The 19365-nt window shown below is 42.8% G+C and overlaps 1 protein-coding gene across 2 annotated transcripts in view; it reads left to right on the top strand.

Moving 5' to 3' along the window:
• supt3h (SPT3 homolog, SAGA and STAGA complex component) overlaps positions 1 to 19365 on the top strand; it is a 364405-nt gene that overhangs the window by 288865 nt on the left and 56175 nt on the right. For both annotated transcript variants that reach the window (XM_055635557.1, XM_055635558.1), the window contains exons 8-10: positions 1567 to 1679; positions 2219 to 2329; positions 6374 to 6565. In XM_055635557.1, the coding sequence (XP_055491532.1) occupies positions 1567 to 1679; positions 2219 to 2329; positions 6374 to 6565 (416 nt within the window). The remainder of the gene's footprint in view (positions 1 to 1566; positions 1680 to 2218; positions 2330 to 6373; positions 6566 to 19365) is intronic.

Raw genomic sequence — 19365 nt, 5'->3', positions numbered from 1 at the left:
GCCTGCGGCCTATAACATTCTGAAGCCGTGGTTTGCGGAGCTTCTAGCCACGGGTGCAGCATGGACTTTAAGAGCACCAACCGCCAGCCTGTGGCCTATAACATTGTGAAGCCGCGGTCTGCCGAGCTTCTAGCCGTGGGCGCGGTGTGGACTTTAAATGCTCCGACCGTCGGCCTTCGGCCTATAACATCGTGAAGCCCCAGTCTCCAGTAGGAATCGGCCGATTCGGGACCTCCAAGCCGCGGAGTGTCCGTCTGTCCCGACATCTGAGTTTCGAGCATCCCAACAAGAGGGCCTGTACATCGGGCCATCGGTAGCGGCGACTCCGGATGGTTCATGGCCCGGACCACGGATGAACAAAGGAGGAGGACTGACAAAGTTATTGCCTTCCACCACAGTGAAGAATGTTGATTCCACTGTGGTGGATGTTCATGTTATATTCTATTGTGCTCTTTTGTTTGTGTGGCTGTATGGTAGGTCAAATTTCACTACCGTAATTGGTGCAAGTGGCAATAAATGTGAACTTGAACATGATTTTATACACCTCTATAAAATCACCCCTCAGCCTCCTATGCTTCAATGAATAAAGACCTAACCTGCCCAACCTCTTCCTCTAATTCAGGCCCTCAATTCGACTATTGGGAAACTATATCCAATGCCACTTTTGGTGAACTATGTACTTGTACTCCTAGTTCCTCATAAATCCTGCACACTTTCCATCTTAATGGCATCTTTCCTATAGTAAGTTACCAAAACTGCACACAATACTTCAAGTGTAACCTAATCAAGTCTTGTATAACTGTAACATTATGTCCCAATTTCTACGCTCAATTCCCTGACTGATGGCAAGCGAGACAAAAGCCTTCTTCAATGTTTGGGGAAGTTTTGTGGAATTATGAACGTACTCCTAGACCCCTCTTCTCTACAACACTGTTCAGGGCCCTACCATTCAGCGTAGGAATGAACTGAAGATGCTAGTTTTTTACTGAAGATACAAAGTGCTGGAACAACTTCAGCGGATCAGGCAGCATCTCTGGAGAAAAAGATCAGGTGGCGTATTGGGTCGGAACCCTTCTTCATGCTGAAAATGGAAGGGGTGAACCACTACCTCCAGATCCCCCCCGCCTTCTACTTTCAGTCTAAAAAAGGGTAATGATTCGAAACGTCACCTGTTCCATTACTCCATGGATGCTGCCTGACCCGCTGAGATGCACCAGCACCTTGTTCCTACCATTAAGTGATTTGACGTCTCAAAATTCAACACCTCCCATTTTCGGAATTAAATTCCATTTGTCATTCCTTGATCAACCTGCCCACCTGAACAAGATCCTGCTGTAAATTGTGATAATCATCTATGACATCACCTATTTCTGCAAATTTACTAATCATATCCAGTACATTTTCATCCATATAGTCATTTGATGGTAGGCTGACATCGCTGATGTTGTGGCACCATAAACAACCATGCTAAGAGCATGCTTTATGTGTATGCTGCTAGAAAATAAGGAGTAATGTTTTTCTTTCCACATAAATTAATATTCAACTTATTTTTCTTGCAATCAACAGCCAAGAAGTCAAGCAAGTTTAAAGACTGGTTAGACTGCAGCAGCATGGAGGTCAAGCCTAACCCAATTGCTTTGGAGATCATGGCATACTTAGCTTATGAAACAGTGGCACAGGTAATGTGCAATTTAAAAATTTTATAATACCTGTAGTAGCTGAAATAAATTTTAAGTGTAGTTTTTGTAGTATCGTCTCTGCATTTTATTATCTCTGTATTAGGTCTGGTATGTGCAGTGGCTGTGGTGATGATTTAATAACTCTGAGGTCATGCATTTTAATGGTCAGGTGTGAAAATAATTTTGTTGGCCCATTATCATTGAAATCTGTATTTTGCTAATTAGGAGGGGGGGGGGGCGCAAGAAGAAGAATGTCACTGCAGCAAACTGTCCAAATTATGCTTGGAGTGGTTGGAAAGGTTTAACTTTTTAATGTATTTTATGCATTAGAGGGTATGGGTTATGGTAGGTCCAGTGTCTGTGCATTTCCATGATTATAGCCTGTTATGCTGTTAACAGCAAAAAATCTGAAGCACATAAAAATTATTGCTAAATTCATGAGATTGGCAAGATTGTTTGGTTAGGTGATTCATGTGATGCTAAGTTAACATTGCTATTAAAATCCCATAATTTGCTCTTTTCGATATATTATTTTTAAGCTGGTGGACCTAGCCCTTTTAGTGAAGCAAGATATGGCCGCTAAAACTGGGGACCCATTTAATAACATCAGGTCTGGGACATTTGCGCAACACAACACTCTATTGCCTGAGGTAGGTACTTCTAACCAACCCAGTCTCTCTCTCTTAAGTGGAAGGGGATTTACCATCTAGATATTCTCCCATGGAGAAACTAAACTTTCATTTATCTCTTTTTAGCTGTGTTATGGTGCAATTGTGTTTGCTCCAATTTTGATTGTGGCCCAAAACTGCATATTCCTGCTTGTTCCAGAGCCGGATACCACAAGGGACGTTATAATAAGCAAGTTTGGTATTCTGAAAAACGCAATGAATCATGAGATTTGTCAAAGGTCATTTGAGGAAAAAAGAGCGAACGGGGGTGCGAGGTAGTGGGAGAGCGGGGTGTGGTGGGGCATGAATGCAATCACCTCCTACAAGGCGAAATCAGGAGTCAGCACAAATGTCAGTGAAACATCACTCCCTGACCAGCTCAATGCGTATTATGTACGCTTTGATAGGGAGAACACTGATGTGCTTTCTCGAGCCCCCATTCGCTGTGATGGTATTTCGGTCACGATCAGAGGTCGACGTCAGAAAATCCTTCAGAGGGGTGAACCTTCAGAAAGCGCCTGGTCCTGACGGAACTGGATCTCTGCACATCCCTCTGCATGACCACCAGGGGCGCCGAACGAATGGCAGCCCCGCCAACAGTCTGTTTTATTTTTTTATTTTTAGTTTGTGTTAAAAGTCAGTGTACATGTTTTCGATTTGTTTTATGTGGGGGGAGTGGAAGGGGGAAACCTTTTTTCAGTTTCTTACCTTGCCGGAGATGCGAACTTTTTGGATCGCATTCTCTGGTCGCTCTGCGGCCTACCATCGATAGAGCTGGAGGCCTCCTCGGACTGACCTTGGGACCCACCACGGGGCATGGACTTGTATCGGAGTCGATCACGCCTCCGGACTTTACATCGAGAGCTCGCAGTCTTGAGAGAGAGGCCGCGGATGTCGGGAGCTCCAACGTCGCGGAACGTTCGACCAGCCCCGATGCGCGGTTCGTCCGGCGCAGGGGAGCTGACATCCCCGATGCAAGAGCTGATCATCTTGACGCGGAGGGTCTGCCGCCGGCTACGGGAGTCAAGATCGCCTCGTAAACGGTGGGCTCGAGGCCTCCGGCTGCGGGAGGGCTAAGGGAAGATATTTGAACGTTTATTCGCCTTCCATCACAGTGAAGAATGTGGAGGAGTCACTGTGATGGATGTTTATGTTAAAATGCGTTTTGTGTGTTCCGTTGCTTTTTATTTGTATGACTGACTTGGCAAATGAAATTCTTCGTATGTTGCAAAACATACTGGGCTAATAAAGTATTATTGTCCTTGACGTCCTCATCCACAGTCTGTTCGAATTGGCAGAAATACCTCTTCCTTATTAATAATCAGTACGGGAGCACCTCAAGGCTGTTTGCTCGGCCCACTGCTCTACTCACTCTATACTCATTATGACTGTGTAGCCAGACGAATTACAGATGGTGATGAGTCAGAGTATAGAAGTGAGATTGACCGATTGACCAAATAGTGCCAGCACAACAACCTGGCTCTCAATATCAGCAAAGCCAATGAACTGATTGTGGTCTTTGGAAGAGGAAGAATGATGAGGACCCACAATCCTGTTTATATCAACAGGATGATGGTGGAGTCAAAAACTTCAAATTCCTGGGAGTGTATACTTCCGAAGATTTTTCCTGGACCCAGCACGCTGATGCATTTATAAATAAAGCACATCAACGCCTCTACTTCCTGAGAAGATTACGAGGTTTGGTATGTCAGAGAGCATTCTCTTGAACTTCTACAGGTGTACAGCAGAGAGCACATTGACTGGTTGCATCATGGCCTGGTTCGGCAACTTGAACGCCCAGGAGCGGAAAAGACTGCAAAAAGTTGTGAACACTGCCCAGTCTATCACCGGCTCTGCTTCCTCCCCACCATCAAAGGGATTTATCAGTCGCTGCGTCAAAAAGGCAGCCAGCATCATCTGAGACCCAAACCATCCTGGCCACGCTTTAATCTCGCTCCTGCCATCGAGAAGAAGGTACAGGAGCCTGAAAACTAATGTCCAGGTTCAGGAACAGCTTCTTTCCTGCAGTCATCAGGCTATTATACACTACAACCTCAAATAAGCTCTGAACTACGATAGACATTATTATTGTACTATTGTATGCTTTTTGTGTGTGTGTGTGCATATATGTATATTTGTATGTGTGTGTGTATATATATAGAATGTGTGAGTATGTATATATACACTTTTTTTCTCTTGTTTATTATATTGTTTACAGTGTACTATGTTTACATATTCTGTTGTGCTGCAGCAAGTAAGAATTTCATTGGTCTATCTGGGACATATGACAATAAACCACTCTTGACTCTCTTCTTGCTTGACAATTATACTCTTATTTGTAAGTCAGGATAGTTTACGGTTTGGAGTTGAGCCTGCAGGTGGTAGTGTTTCTGATTACGTGAAGCCCTTGTCCTTCGCTTTAATATTGCAAAAGGAGTAGCCTGATGAGAATCTACAAATAATTTTGCTGACTGTACACATAGGTAACTATTGTGCACCTGTGGTGGAGGATGGTAGTGTTTAGGATGTTTCATAGATGCTAGTTAAACAGGTTGCTTTGTCCTGGAAATCACACCAAAGGGTACAAGGTGCTGGAGTAACTCAGCAGGTCAGGCAGCATTTCTGTCTGAAGTCAGCAGTCTGAAGAAGGGCCTTGACCCGAAACGTCACTTCTCATGTTCTCCAGGGATGTTACCCGACCCGCTAAGTTACTCGAGCAATTTGGGTCTTTTTGTGTGTATTAAACAGCATCTGTAGTTCTTTGTTTCTACATTTTGTCCTCAAAATTGTTGGCTTTATTTGAGCTTTCCGAAGCTGCACAAATTCAGTCTGAAGAAAGGTCTCGACCCGAAACGTCACCCATTCCTTCTCTCCAGAGATGCTGCCTGTCTCGCTGAGTTATTCCAGCATTTTGTGCCTGTCCAAAATCAGACAAGTTAAGGGCCTGTCCCACTTGGGCGTCATCAGCACGCCATTTACACGACATCCTAAAAATTGGTTGGCGCATCGTGACGCACGCATGGCGCGTGGTGGTGCGTGGTGGTGTATGCAGTGAAGCGTGGTAATGTGCGGCGCCCCAGGAATTTGCAATGCTCAAAATCCTCGTAGCCACCTGCGTGGCGTATCCCTTGCGCACGCTGATGTACTGATGGCGTACACTGACGTTCTGACAGTGAACGTGTAGCGTGTGGTGACGCATGGTGATGCATGAACATTGCCTATGCTAATTTATTATGCGTCGCCGTGCGTCAATGTATGTAACAATACACTGCCCGTACGCCGTTGGAGCGCCGCACTACGTGACCACCCGGGTATAAAGCGCGCGTAGTTTTGAAACATTTTCACTGAGTAAATCCTTACCACGGAGATCGGACTAAGTACGAACGACATCGCAAATGGCTCACAAAAGAAGCAGGGCCCTCAAGAGCACTTGCCGCGCGACTGTCGTACTGCTGGACGATTTTCGCGCGACAGTCACTACCGGTCTGTTGTGTAAATGACGCGCAAATGACGCCCAAGTGGGACAGGCCCTTTACACTCCTCATGTGCCCCTTCTGCTTTGTAGATACAACTGGGGGTTCAAGAAGTACATTGCTTGCCGTTAGATTCCCAGCCTTTGACCTGTTCTTGTTGCCAAAATATTATATTGTCACCTACTTTAAATTTTTATCATTGATGACGCTCAGGATGTTAACGATGAGGTATTTGGCGATATTAATACCATTGCATAACAAGGATAAGTTGTTGGAGATTGTCAGTGTCATAGGAGCATCAAGTCTACGCCATTCAATCATGGCTGATCTATCTCTTCTTCCTAACCCCCTTCTCCTGCCTTCTCCCCATAACCTCTGACACCCGTACTAATCAAGAAGTGTGTGGCGCTTTTGCATTTAAAACGCAACTTGTCTATCAGTTTGTGCATGAATGCTGAACATTTGTGACTGAATGCTGCCTAGGCTTTTGCTGCACACAACTTTATTGCTGAAGATTTCAGGCTCACAACACAATTATTTTGTAACCTTTTAGATGCAACTTCATGTTCAATCTGTCAACTTGAAGAGCAATCTTGATTCCCCTGAAAACACACCTCCATCCACTCCGACTACCCCGGCATCAACAGTGCCACATGTGTCTAAAGCATATTCAGGAAATCTGGGCAATGGAAGCATGGGCCAAGATTCCAGCAATTCCAAGGCAAAAACTCGTAAGCGAAAAAAGGTGAGTGGATTTTTTGTTTTATGAAATAGGACTCTAATAGAGACATAGAATATTGGAGCAAAACAGGCCATTCAGCCCTTTTATCTGTTCTGCCATTCAATAAGATTTCAGATGATCATCTATTCCAATATCATATTCCCACTAGTGGTCCATATCCCTTCATGCCCTTTGTATCTAAAAATGTATCTGTCTCCTTTAAAAAATATTCATCAACTTGGCTTCTATAGCACCTTATGATAGCAAATTTGACAGGTTCACCTCCCTCTGAATGAAGACATTTTATTTTATCTGTCATAAATCTCTTGCCATCTAACCGGAGACTGTGGTTCCTTGCTGTAGACACTCATCCAGAAGAAACGTTGACACCACAGCCAGTCTGGCCAGCCCAGTCAGAATTTTGATAGTTTCTATTAGATCACCCCTCTCATTTTTCTAAGCTCTATTGAATAAGAGTGTAGTTGAACAGTGGTCTGTTCTACAGTGAATCTTCACTGTATATATCCTTCTATAAGAAAGCAAGCCAAAATATCACACTGTTCTCCATGTGAGATATCACCAAAGAATTGTATAACTGCACCAAAATATCCTAGTTTGCGTAGTCAAATCCTCTTGCTATGAAACCTTATGCTCTCTTAACTGTTTGCTGCACCAACACAATTGCTCTGAGTGACAGGTATACAAGGACACCCAAGAATGCATTACCATTTCCCAATCTAACATCCTTTAAGTTATGTATCACCTCTCTGATTTTCGCTTTTTGAAGTCACTTCACATTTATTTGTGTTAAATTGCATCTGCAATGTTTTTGCCCTATCACTCAATCTATCTAAGTTGCCTTGAAACCTTTTTGCATGCATCCTCTAATTAATAATCCCATATTTATTGTTGCTGCAAAATTCAAAATATTATACTTGGACCCGATCCAATACCTGACAGCCAAGATCTGATCCCGATAACTGCCCCTTCCCCCACTGCCATCCAAAAGAGATTCACACTACCCTGTTACCTCATCCTTTGTAATAGCTTTAGCCTTTTTTTCCACTTAAGTGAGATTAACTGTTCTGTAATTTCTTGTTTATTCACTCCCCCTTTTGTTAAATAAGGGGTTACAGTTGCCACTAAGCAAAGCTACAGGAATTATTCTATTATCTATTTTGTTCCAGAATATGACATTTCCATGACTTTAGTACTTTGGGATGTAAATGATCAGGCCTTGGGGATTTAATGGATTTCAAAGGCATTAATTTACCACTAATTATCTTAATGAATACTCATTTCCTTTCATTGGATTCTTGGCTTCATAAGATTTGTGGAAAGCTGGAGATCCAAGTGACTGCAGATGCTGGAAATTGCTGGATAAACTCAGTAGGTTGAACAGCATCTATGGCGGGAAAAGTAATTGTCAACTTTCTGTGAGTCAGTGTCCCAGACACTGTCACACAGATGCTGCTCAATTTGCTGAGGAGTTCATCCAGTGATTTGTTTTGTTCTGCATTTCTGTAAGTTATTTGTATCATTTTCTCTGAAGGCAGAACTGATGTTCACCAAACCATGATGCTGCGTTGTACAGAACATATTAATAAAAATGTATGTTGAGCTTATAGGACTTGATATTACAATCCCTACTATAATTGGCATCTTCTTAATATCTTGAGTGGGGGTAGGGGTAAAGACTTAATTGGGGTCATCAGATAGGCACCCTCCTTCCTTGTTGTTTCATAGATAGGCCGACGACACCTCCAGAGGGCTCAACAGCAACTCCTGGTGTCCCAGCTGCGCTCCCCACTGTTTTCCCCCTCTTGCTGGTCATTTTGCAGTCCAGTTGGAGTCTTTCTTCAGCCACAGCCAGTTGCTGCTTCGCTCGGCAGCCTCTGACAGCGACCCGACGGCTTGCCCATTCCCTTCAGGAGTCTGGTTGTTGACTAGTATTATATTTATATTGACTTATCAGAGCATTTTTGAAGTAACAATATAAAGAAAAGATTTAGGGATAACTGACTCAAATAATGCAATTTGAAATTCATATGTTCATTGTAGTTTCAGACGATTGTCTAAGGATTAGTTGTGGAATAAGGAATATTGAACTTCGCTTTCTCAAAATAATTTAAAGCTCCACCTTCAAAATGTGCACCTGTGAAACAGATGTGGAAATATGTAATTACTGAAAGTCAATTTTAGAATTTGTGATGTAATTTGTGTATTGAGTGTAATTAAAACTTGAAATGGAATTTTTAATTGAGTAGACAATGATTGTGGTGTAATGTAAGGGATTAGCATGATTTGGATGGATGTGTGGATTCACTTTCTCATCAGTCAATGTCTTTACATATATAGAAGAGAGACATAAAACGCTGGAGTAACTCAGCGGGATAGGCAGTATCTCTGGAGAGAAGGAATGGGTGACTTTTCGGATCAAGACACTTCTGCAGACCAGTAACGTTACCCGCCAGATTCACCGAATTAAATCAATTTTTCTGATGTAACTTTTTGTGTTCTGGCAGAGAGCTGAGGGATGATGTTCAGTTCTGAAGAGTGTGGCATTTCTTGGTCTTTCAGTCATGCTCTGAGTAATACAGGTGTGTGTTTCTAGAACTCATCTGTCCTTTGGGGTTTAATTGTCTGTTCTTTGCAGAAGTTAGGCAATGTACCCTATTCAAACAGAGTTAAAGTTCCCAAAAGCTAATTGCTAGATGAAAACTGTATGGTAGATTTTCCATTTTATTATTTATAAATAATAAATTATTTCATGTTATTTATTAATGTACAAAATATACATTCTATCTACATAGTATATAAAATATTTAACATATCTCTCTAGTATCAATGTTCTGATTTGCTGAATTAGCCTTGACTTTAACGAATTACAGACTGGGAATAGTATAAATAATAACATGTAGGGTGGAGGGGGTGGAATGGTCACAGCAGGCTAAAACATATAGGCATTCCAGATCCCAGCTCTGCCTGTACACCCAGCCGACACACTGCACTAAGCTCTGGCTACATATCCGCCTACTATCCTAACCCCAACTCTGACTATTCACCAACCACACTCCGTACCCTGACTCCGACTCCACACTCATCCACACTCCAGATCCTGGCTCCAAATATACAATCATCCCCTGTGTCCGCCAGGAAAAATTCCGGAAATAATATGAGGGCAAACATCTTGGGTCAAAAAAAATGTTTTCAACTTAAAACAAAAGGCACTAACAATGGTATGAAGGTGGAAATGTCTAGATGGATAGGGTAAATAAATAAGCTGTCAGTAAATGAGCAGTGTCAGATATTTGAACAACTCGTTAATAATGCACAGCAGAAATTTATTCCAACAATTAGGAGGAATTCCATGAAAGACAGAAATCATCAATGTTTGATCATCAATGGTTGATAAAGGAAGTCAATGATAATATTAAAATATGAAGTACTACATATAACATAGCAAAGACTAGCAGTAGACCAGACTGGTATTTTATTCAGGAACCAGAAGTAAAGGACTAAAAAGAGTCAAGAGTTTTATTGTCATACGTCCTAGATAGAACAAAGAAACTCTTACTTGCAGCAGCAGCACATAATATGTAAACATATTACACTGTAAACAATATAAGAAATGATCAAATAAGTTCAGTGTGTGTATTTTGTACGTTGTACGGATTTTGTACGTTCTTCCCATGACCACATGGGTTTTCACCGAGATCTTCGGTTTCCTCCCACCCTCCAAAGACAGAGAGGCCTGTCCTATATTCACGACCTAATTCACGGCCTCTGCCGAGTTTGCCCTTGACTCATACTCGCAGCATGGTCGTCACAAGGTTGTAGGTAGGTCGTGATGTTAGTCACAGGTACTTGTGGCATCAAGTAGGTCAGGGCGTTTTTATAGCTTGATGAAAAATGTGCACGAGTAAAAAAAGTCGTGAATTAGATCGTGAAAGTGCGACCAGACCTTTTACAGGTTTGTGGGTTAATTGGCTTGGTATAAATGTAAATTGTTCTAGTATTTGTACGATAGTGTTAATGTGCGGGGATCGCTGGTCAGTGTGGATTCGGTGGGCCAGAGGGCCTGTTTCTGCACTGTATCTCTAAACTAAACTAAATTCTGTCTGGCCCGCTGAGTTACACCAGATTTTTGTGTCAACTACTTCATGGAATGACCGGTTTGACCTTTCAAGAAGGCTAAATGGGTTTGAGTCAATGGAATTGAAAAGATTGGGGTCATTTTACTGAAACATAGAAACATAGAAATTAGGTGCAGGAGTAGGCCATTCGGCCCTTCGAGCCTGCACCGCCATTCAATATGATCATGTCTGATCATCCAACTCAGTATCCTGTACCTGCCTTCTCTCCATACCCCCTGATCCCCTTAGCCACAAGGGCCACATCTAACTCCCTCTTAAATATAGCCAATGAACTGGCCTCAACTACCTTCTTTGGCAAAGAATTCCAGTGATTCACCACTCTCTGTGTGAAAATGTTTTTCTCATCTCGGTCCTAAAAAATTTCCCCTTATCCTTAAACTGTGACCCCTTGTTCTGGACTTCCCCAACATCGGGAACAATCTTCCTGCATCTAGCCTGTCCAACCCCTTAAGAATTTTGTAAGTTTCTATAAGATCTCCCTTCAATCTTCTAAATTCTAGTGAGTACAAGCCGAGTCTATCCAGTCTTTTGTCATATGAAAGTCCTGACATCCCAGGAATCAGTCTGGTGAACCTTCTCTGTACTCCCTCTATGGCAAGAATGTATTTTCTCAGATTAGGAGACCAAAACTGTACGCAATACTCCAGGTGTGGTCTCACCGAGATCCTGTACAACTGCAGTAGAACCTCCCTGCTCCTATACTCAAATCCTTTTGCTAACATACCATTCGCTTTCTTCACTGCCTGCTGCATCTGCATGCCTACTTTCAATGACTGGTGTACCATGACACCCAAGTCTCGTTGCATCTCCTCTTTTCGTAATCGGCCACCATTCAGATAATAGTCTGTTTTCCTGTTTTTGCCACCAAAGTGGATAACCTCACATTATCCACATTATACTGCATCTGCCATGCATTTACCCACTCACCCAGCCTATCTAAGTCACCTTGCAGCCTCCTAGCATCCTCCTCGCAGCTAACGCTGCCCCCCAGCTTTGTGTCATCCGCAAACTTGGAGATGTTGCATTCAATTTCCTCGTCCAAATCATTAATATATATTGTAAATAGCTGGGGTCCCAGCACTGAGCCTTGCGGTACCCCACTAGTCACTGCCTGCCATTGTGAAAAGGACCCGTTTACTCCTACTCTTTGCATCCTGTCTGCCAGTTAGTTCTCTATCCACATCAATACTGAACCCCCAATACCTGATGAGATGATAAACATATGAGATCCTAAAGGGCCTGTCCCACTTGTGCGTCATTTGCGCAGCACGCAGATGGCGCGCGAAGATTTTGTGAATCCATAAATCCTGGGGCGCCGTGCGTGACCCAGCCTACGCCACCACGCACCACCACGCGTGCGTCGTGACACATAAATGATGTTGCGTAAATAACGCGCAAATGACCGTCAACTGGGACAGGCCCCTAAGGAGACATGACCAGTTGTAGAAAAGGCGTGGCTTGTCATTTAGAATAGGTGCACAGTTATTTCCTCTCACTGGGTGCAGTGAATCTAGAATTCACTACCACAGAGCCTTGTGGACTGGATGTAGGTAGTATTTTGAAGGATTTGAGGATTGAGGTCTATGAGTATCTGGCATAGTGGAGGAGTTGAGATCAAGCAAGCTTGTGGAGTGTACATCTGCTCCTATCTGTTTGTGTTCTGTGTTCTGTATCTGCTAAGAATAAATATTAGTGAATTTTCCCACCAATATTCCTAAATTGAGTGTGCGATTATGCTAAGATCAACTCTGACAGAAAGATGAACATCTCTACCAATGCAAACTATTCAGACTAATCAACTTAACTATTATCATTATCGCTACCAAAGGTGATGAAATATTTCCTCTTTCAGAAACCATTAGACATTGCCAGTTTACCCAGCTGTTAAAGTGGAATAATTGATTGCTGCAATAAAGCTATATTGAGCTCACTAACCACAACAGGTTTGATTTTCTCATATCTATTGATATTTTTACGCTACTTCCACCTTTAACTCATAAACTGATACATTGACTTGGCATTTGCCATCTCTGGTAAAGGATTAGGATGGGTTAAGATTCCAACTAATAGGGTTGCTGCAAATAAGAAAGTTGCTTCCACCAAAAACAACCTGATCTAACAAATTTTGCAAGTCAACGGTGGTCACTTTTAACCCCTAAATTTCCTTGTTGAGATAATGTGTACCAGGAAATAAGAGTATTTAACTCGTGTAATAGGTCATCCTTGTTTGTTATCTTTGCCACTCAAAGCAATCTACCCCTTTTCTAAATCCATTTGCTTATCTGTACCCCACAGACACCCTAAAATCACATACCATTATACCTTCAAAAAGCCTCATCTTTGCATTCCATACAGAACTTTAATGTTTCCCAACAATTACCTGACTACCGTCTTTTGATGTTCTTGTCTCCATCAAAACTTTATTCTGGAGTCTCCAATCTTCATATCCCAGAACTGCAACTCAGAGTAACCACTTGAGCTCAGACCTAGCTGACTACACCCTGTAGAACTAAAATCATATCTGGCTTCTGTTTAGCACTAATAACCATATCTGCCTTGCGTCCTTCATTGCCAATGTTTAGGTTCAGATTTATTATTGCCACATATACTGAGGTGCAGTGTAAAGCGTTGTTTTGCATTCTATCCGTTCAAATCTATACATAAATACAATCAAGGAAACTTGAGTACAATTTGAAGAGCAAAGGGAAAGATACCAAGTACAAAATATAGTTCCCAGTATAGTAGTACACCAGTTCCAGGGACAACGTCCAGTATCCACACTGGGGTAAAGGTGAATTGTACAGTGCCCAAGCTCATGGAAGGACTGTTCAGAAGCCTTATAACAGAGGTGAACAAGCTTTTCCTGTGTCTGGTGGTGCAGGCTTTCAATCTTCTGTATCTTCTGTCCAATGGGAGCAGGAAGAGGAATGAATGACCATGGTAGAGCAGGTCTTTGATTGGGTTGGCTGTTTTCCTGAAGCAGCATGAAGTGCAGATGCACTCATTGATGGGGAGTCTGGTTCCTTCCATAACTCTGCAATTTCCTGCCATCTTCAGCAGAGCTGTTCTCAAGCCAAACTGTGATGCAATCCATCAGTCAGTTTTCTGTTGTGCATCTGTCAAAGTTTGTCCGAGTCATTGGAAACATACTGAATTTCCTCAGTCTCCTGAGGAAGTAGATATGTTGGTGTGCCTTCTTGGCTGTTGTATCAGTGTGGTTGGTCCACGATAGATCATTGGTAATATTTAGGCCAAGGATCTTTAAGATCTCAACAATTTTCACTATGACAGCATTGATTCTGATTGGGGCATGTACATTACCACACTTCCTTGAGGCGTAACTAGTTCCTTTAATTTGCTGATATTGAGGGCGAGGTTGTTTATCTGAGACAATTTTAATAAATTCTCCATCTCCTCCTTGTATTCCATCTCATCATTGGTTGTAATCCAGAACACCTCAACGGGTCTTCTGCAGACTTGTAAATGAAGTTCTTCAATTTCAATTACCTCTCCAAACTCATCGACCATGTTGTTACCTTTGATCATCACAGTCTTTTTCACAGCTCCTAATTTGAATCGCACCAACCAAGTTTACATCACTTCTATACCACCAAAAAATCTCGTCCAGAGTTCCAGATTACATCCTCATTGTACTATCCCACTTTATCCTTGTAGGTAGATCTTCAAAGAAAACTCTTAAGATTTTGCTGCTGACTGTAAATTATAGGTAATTATATTTTCCCCCCCCACGCACGCACTTTGAATGATATTTTCCCTTATAACTTCCATTATAATTCCCTTATTTTCTGACCAATTCTACTTTCCGTTTAAGAGGAAAAATGTCTATTATTCTCAACATTTTCATTGTGCTGCTCTGTTCTTCAATGATCAGTGTTTGTGCCTCCACTGCATTCACTGGTACTTAATCGAATTGTGTTGAAGTTCAAGGTTACAGAAGATGTTTAAAATATCTGTTAAGCAATTAGTCAACTAATTTAAGTCCATTGTAAATTAGTTGCCTAATTGCATAACAGATGGAAAGTTATTTAAATTGAAACAATGTGAAATTAAATTTAAAACTGCATTACATATTTTTAAATTATTATTGGAGGTAACTAACATGAGACTTTTTGATAGCTAATGAATTATATCAATTTTCTTGCAAAATGTTATACATAATATATGCCATTTAATATAATATTGACTCTTGCCCCCATCAGAAATGCTTCTCCCCTGTGCAACTTTCTAAAACCTTGCAAGAACAACACAAACTTTGCCAATTCTGAGAACTGAGGCTGACTCTGGATTTTACTTGTACCACAGACTGATCTTTCAGACTGAGAGTTTAAAATCCAGGTTTAAATCAGCTTTAGAAAAGACCATGCGAGTAAGAGGTGGTTAGCACTTGTGTTTCTTGCCATTTGTTCTTTGGTTTACTGATCAACATGACACCTAACCTGCTTTTGTATGTGTGGATATTAACCTCTGCAGTTATTTTGTTTGTAGGCTATATGCTTGATTTAGCTTGGCGCATGCGCTATTGTGCACTCAAGCAAGCTTCATGGCCCTTTAAAAGTTACTAGACTGCATCAAACCAGCACAGTTAATTGTACTGCCGGAAAAAAATGTAAACTGATATATGGTTCGTTGGATTCAGTGACAAGAATTTGGTCCTTGACTCAACATGCTCAAGGAAATTTCATGTTACTTAGTGCAATGGATCCAATAAAATGAGTCTCTGGATTCATTGTCATTTGTTCAATGTAACATGTTCAGCATACTGGAAGCATTCAGTGTGTTTCAATGGAGAATTAACTTATTCAGTGTTGTACAGTAAGTGATCTTAACGTATCCTGACAACCGATTCACAAAATATTATTATAGTTCTGTAATATGATTCAAAATGTAACTATTAGGTTATAATTTGAGTTATATATAGAAATGCACATAATCAGTCAAAAAAAATTTAGAATGGAAAATAAAATGTTCTTCATATAATCCATTGGGGAGGAGCTGTAAAATCGGGTCATATTTCAATGAGGTTACATTCAGCAGAACAGTTTCATGTCATTTACATTTTTGAATTTGTAAATATCGTTTTAACTGAACAACGAAAGCATATTGTGCTTTTACATTGCAATGTAAAGCTTATGAGCTTTGGCCATAATTTTGAAAAAATCAGTAGTGTGTATATTTTGTTCAATTGTGTTTATTAATACGTTAGTACCAGTTTTGTTTCGCACTTCACAGAAGCTAAAATTATCCTTAAATATATTATTCTATGGTACTTGATGGTGTTTATACTTTGATCTGCTCTTTCTACCTGCTCTTGTCTTGCCTCGGCTTTACCAATCTTTCTTCACTGACTTTCAACTTGTGTCACTCGGTTATCGTAAGTTGTTTTCACTAATAGCTGAAAACCAGTAAAAAGAGCCTATGTTCTCCAGAGATAGTTCAATGGTACTTTACTGTCATGTGTAGCTAAGTACACGATTTAAACTACCAAGATGTTAATGTTTAATGCCCAATACTTAACATAAGGTTTGAGACAATACAGTCTTTGGCCTAGAAAAGTTGAGAAATGTGAATTGTGAGGAAGTGTGATCGATGCTTGAGGAATGCTCCTGTGAAATGTGGGAGATCAGAGAGCAATCAAGTGTCCCTGACGGCAATATCTGCAGCAGCAGCAGCAGCAGCATTCATCTACAGCTACTCTCAGACTGCAAGAATCTACCGAGCGACAGTTGGAATTGCTGAAGAACATACAGGAGGCAAAGCGTGTTGCAAATTGGAGTTTCGTGGACGTGGTCATAGTAAAGATTCAAATGGATGGGTGAGTGTCAGGAGGGGCTGGCATGTAGGGGAGGAGTCTACTGTGGCTGCTCCTTTCTCAAACAAGCATACTCTTCTGGATATGGTGGGGGAAAGGGAGCAGCATAGTGGGAGAAATGGGTGTGCACTGGGTGGGGGTGGGTGGTGGGGGACACAGGAAATAGATGGGTGAGAAAAGGAGTTGGCTGCCGCCTAGAATGTTCATGCCATTGTGTTGTGGCAAGCAGAATATGAGGTGCTTTTCCTCCAGTTTGCATGTTGCCTCACTCTGGCAATTGAGAATGCCCAGGACAGAGGATTAGGTAAGGGAAGGGGTATTAAAAGGTTAGCAACCGGGAGACCCAGCATGCCTTGGTGGACCAAGAGTAAGTGTTCAACAAAATGGTCTCCTCATGGTCAAACCCTGTCCCCTTATGCCTATATCTCTCACCATGGCTTTACATTTCACTGCTCTCCAAGCATTGCACTTTTAGTTTCATTTTCATCTTTAGCCTTTGCCGACCCACCTGCCAATCAAACCCTGTCACTTGTATCCATTATCACTCGCTAGGCTTTGAGCCACCCCACGTCTTTTCTCAGCTCACCCCCCCCCCCCCCCCCCCTCCATTTCAATCAACCTGAGCCAAGGTCCTGACCAGAAATGTCACCTATCCATAACCTCAAGAGATATTGCCTGACCTGTTGATTTACTCCAGCACTTTATTTTGCTCAATATTCCAGCATTTGAAAGTCCTTGTGTCTTCATTTATGTCCAATTTTTTCCCATCCACCACAAACAACAGAGGTCCCAGCACAGATCCACGCAGAACGCCACTGGTCACAGACACCAGCCTGAATAACACCCTTCCACCACAACCCTTTGCCTTACGTTTGTAAGTCGTATCATACAACATAGCCACTGTGATTCCTGTACATCTTAGTCTTCTGGATCAGCCTACCATGCAAGAATTTATCAAATGTATTACTAAAATCCATGTAGGGAAGAATTTAAAAAGGGAATCGAGGGCTAAAAGGAGCCTTCCCCAGTTGGATTAAGGAAAGCCCCAAGGCATTTTATACAGTACATACAAAAACAAGAAGGTAACCAGGGAGGGAATAGCACTCAAAGGCAAAGGAAAATACAGTATTTATGTCTCGAGCCAGAGGAAGTGGGGGAAGTACTAAATGAGCACCAGGAGAAGGACATGGAGGACAGTGAGATTGTGCTGATATTCTAGGGCCTGTTGATATCAAGGAGGAGAAGGTGTTGGGTCTCTTGAAGAACATTAAAAATGATAAATCCCCAGAGTCCTACAGGATCTATCCCAGGTTATTGAAAAAGGCAAGAGAGGAGATTGCTGGGGCCATGACAGATGTCTTGGATTCCTCTTTCCTCTGAGTTTCTCTCTGGACTGGAGTGTGGCAAATATTGTTCCTTCATTTAAGAAGGGCAATAGAGATAATCAAGCAATTAATAGGCTGATGAGCCTTCAGTGGTGGAGAAATTATTGGAAAAGATTCTTTAGTATATGATGTATTCCTGCCTGGAAAAGTATATATTAAGGATAATGAGTATGGAAGTGTGTGGTGGACATCATGTCTTATGAACTTGATTGTATTTTTGAAGGAGGGTGACGGAGATGATTGGCTGTGAAGTGGATGTTATACACATGGACTTTAGTAAAGCATTTAACAAGACAGTAATTGTAGACTAGGGTACATGTAAGGCACATAGAATCATTAGTGACTTGGTAGATTGAATTCAAAATTGGCTTGACCAGGGAAGTCAGAGTTGTGGAATGGTGTTATTCTGACTTGAAACCTTTAATCAAACTTTAACATAGAAACATAGAAATTAGGTGCAGGAGTAGGCCATTCGGCCCTTCGAGCCTGCACCGCCATTCAATATGATCATGGCTGATCATCCAACTCAGTATCCCGTACCTGCCTTCTCTCCATACCCCCTGATCCCCTTAGCCACAAGGGCCACATCCAACTCCCTCTTAAATATAGCCAATGAACTGGCCTCAACTACCCTCTGTGGCAGAGAGTTCCAGAGATTCACCACTCTCTGCATGAAAAAAGTCTGAAGAATGGTTTCGGCCCAAAACGTTGCCCATTTCCTTCGCTCCATAGATGCTGCTGCACCCGCTGAGTTTCTCCAGCTTTATTGTGAACCTTTAATCAATGATGTTTCACAGGGATCAGTGCTGGGATCTCTATTGTTTGTGGGGGAGGGTGAAACATGTTTTTTGTCTCTTCCTTCAGGGGAATGCGACTTTTTCGCATCGTATTCCCCTTCTCTGCCTCCGTCTGCGCTGAGGCCTAATGGTGGAGCTGGCGGCCTCCAGCCTGAGACTGACCCCGAGGCTCCGGAAGCAGAGCCAGTCGGGACTTACCAACGAGAGGCTGGCCGTCTTCGGGGCTGAGGCAGCGGTGGCCCGACTTGCTGGTGCGACATTCTGGCTTTCGGCGGCGGCCTGGAGCTGATGCAGCGGGGCTCGGAGCTGAGATTGCGGGACCTGGAGCTGGGGCAGCGGCCTGGAGCTGGGGCGGCTGCCCGGAGCTGGTGCGGCGGCCCGGGCAGAGACTGCGGGAACCGGAGCTGGGGCGGCGGCCTGGAGCGGTGGCCCGGAGCGGAGACTGCTGGACCCGGAGCTGGGGCAGCGGCCTGGAGCTGGGGCGGCTGCCCAGAGCTGGTGCGGCGGCCTGGGCGGAGACTGCGGGACCCGGAGCTGGGGCAGTTGCCCGGAGCTGAGGCCAGCCTGGAGCGGAGACTGCGGGACCCGGAGCTGGGGCGGCAGCCTGGAGCTGGGGCGGCAGCCTGGAGCGGAGACTGCCGGAGCTGGGGCAGCG

This window comes from Leucoraja erinacea, chromosome 5, assembly GCF_028641065.1.
Source record: "Leucoraja erinacea ecotype New England chromosome 5, Leri_hhj_1, whole genome shotgun sequence".
Classification (NCBI taxonomy): domain Eukaryota; kingdom Metazoa; phylum Chordata; class Chondrichthyes; order Rajiformes; family Rajidae; genus Leucoraja; species Leucoraja erinaceus.
The sequence above is the reverse complement of the archived record's forward strand: the minus strand, read 5'-3'. Positions and strand labels throughout refer to the sequence as shown.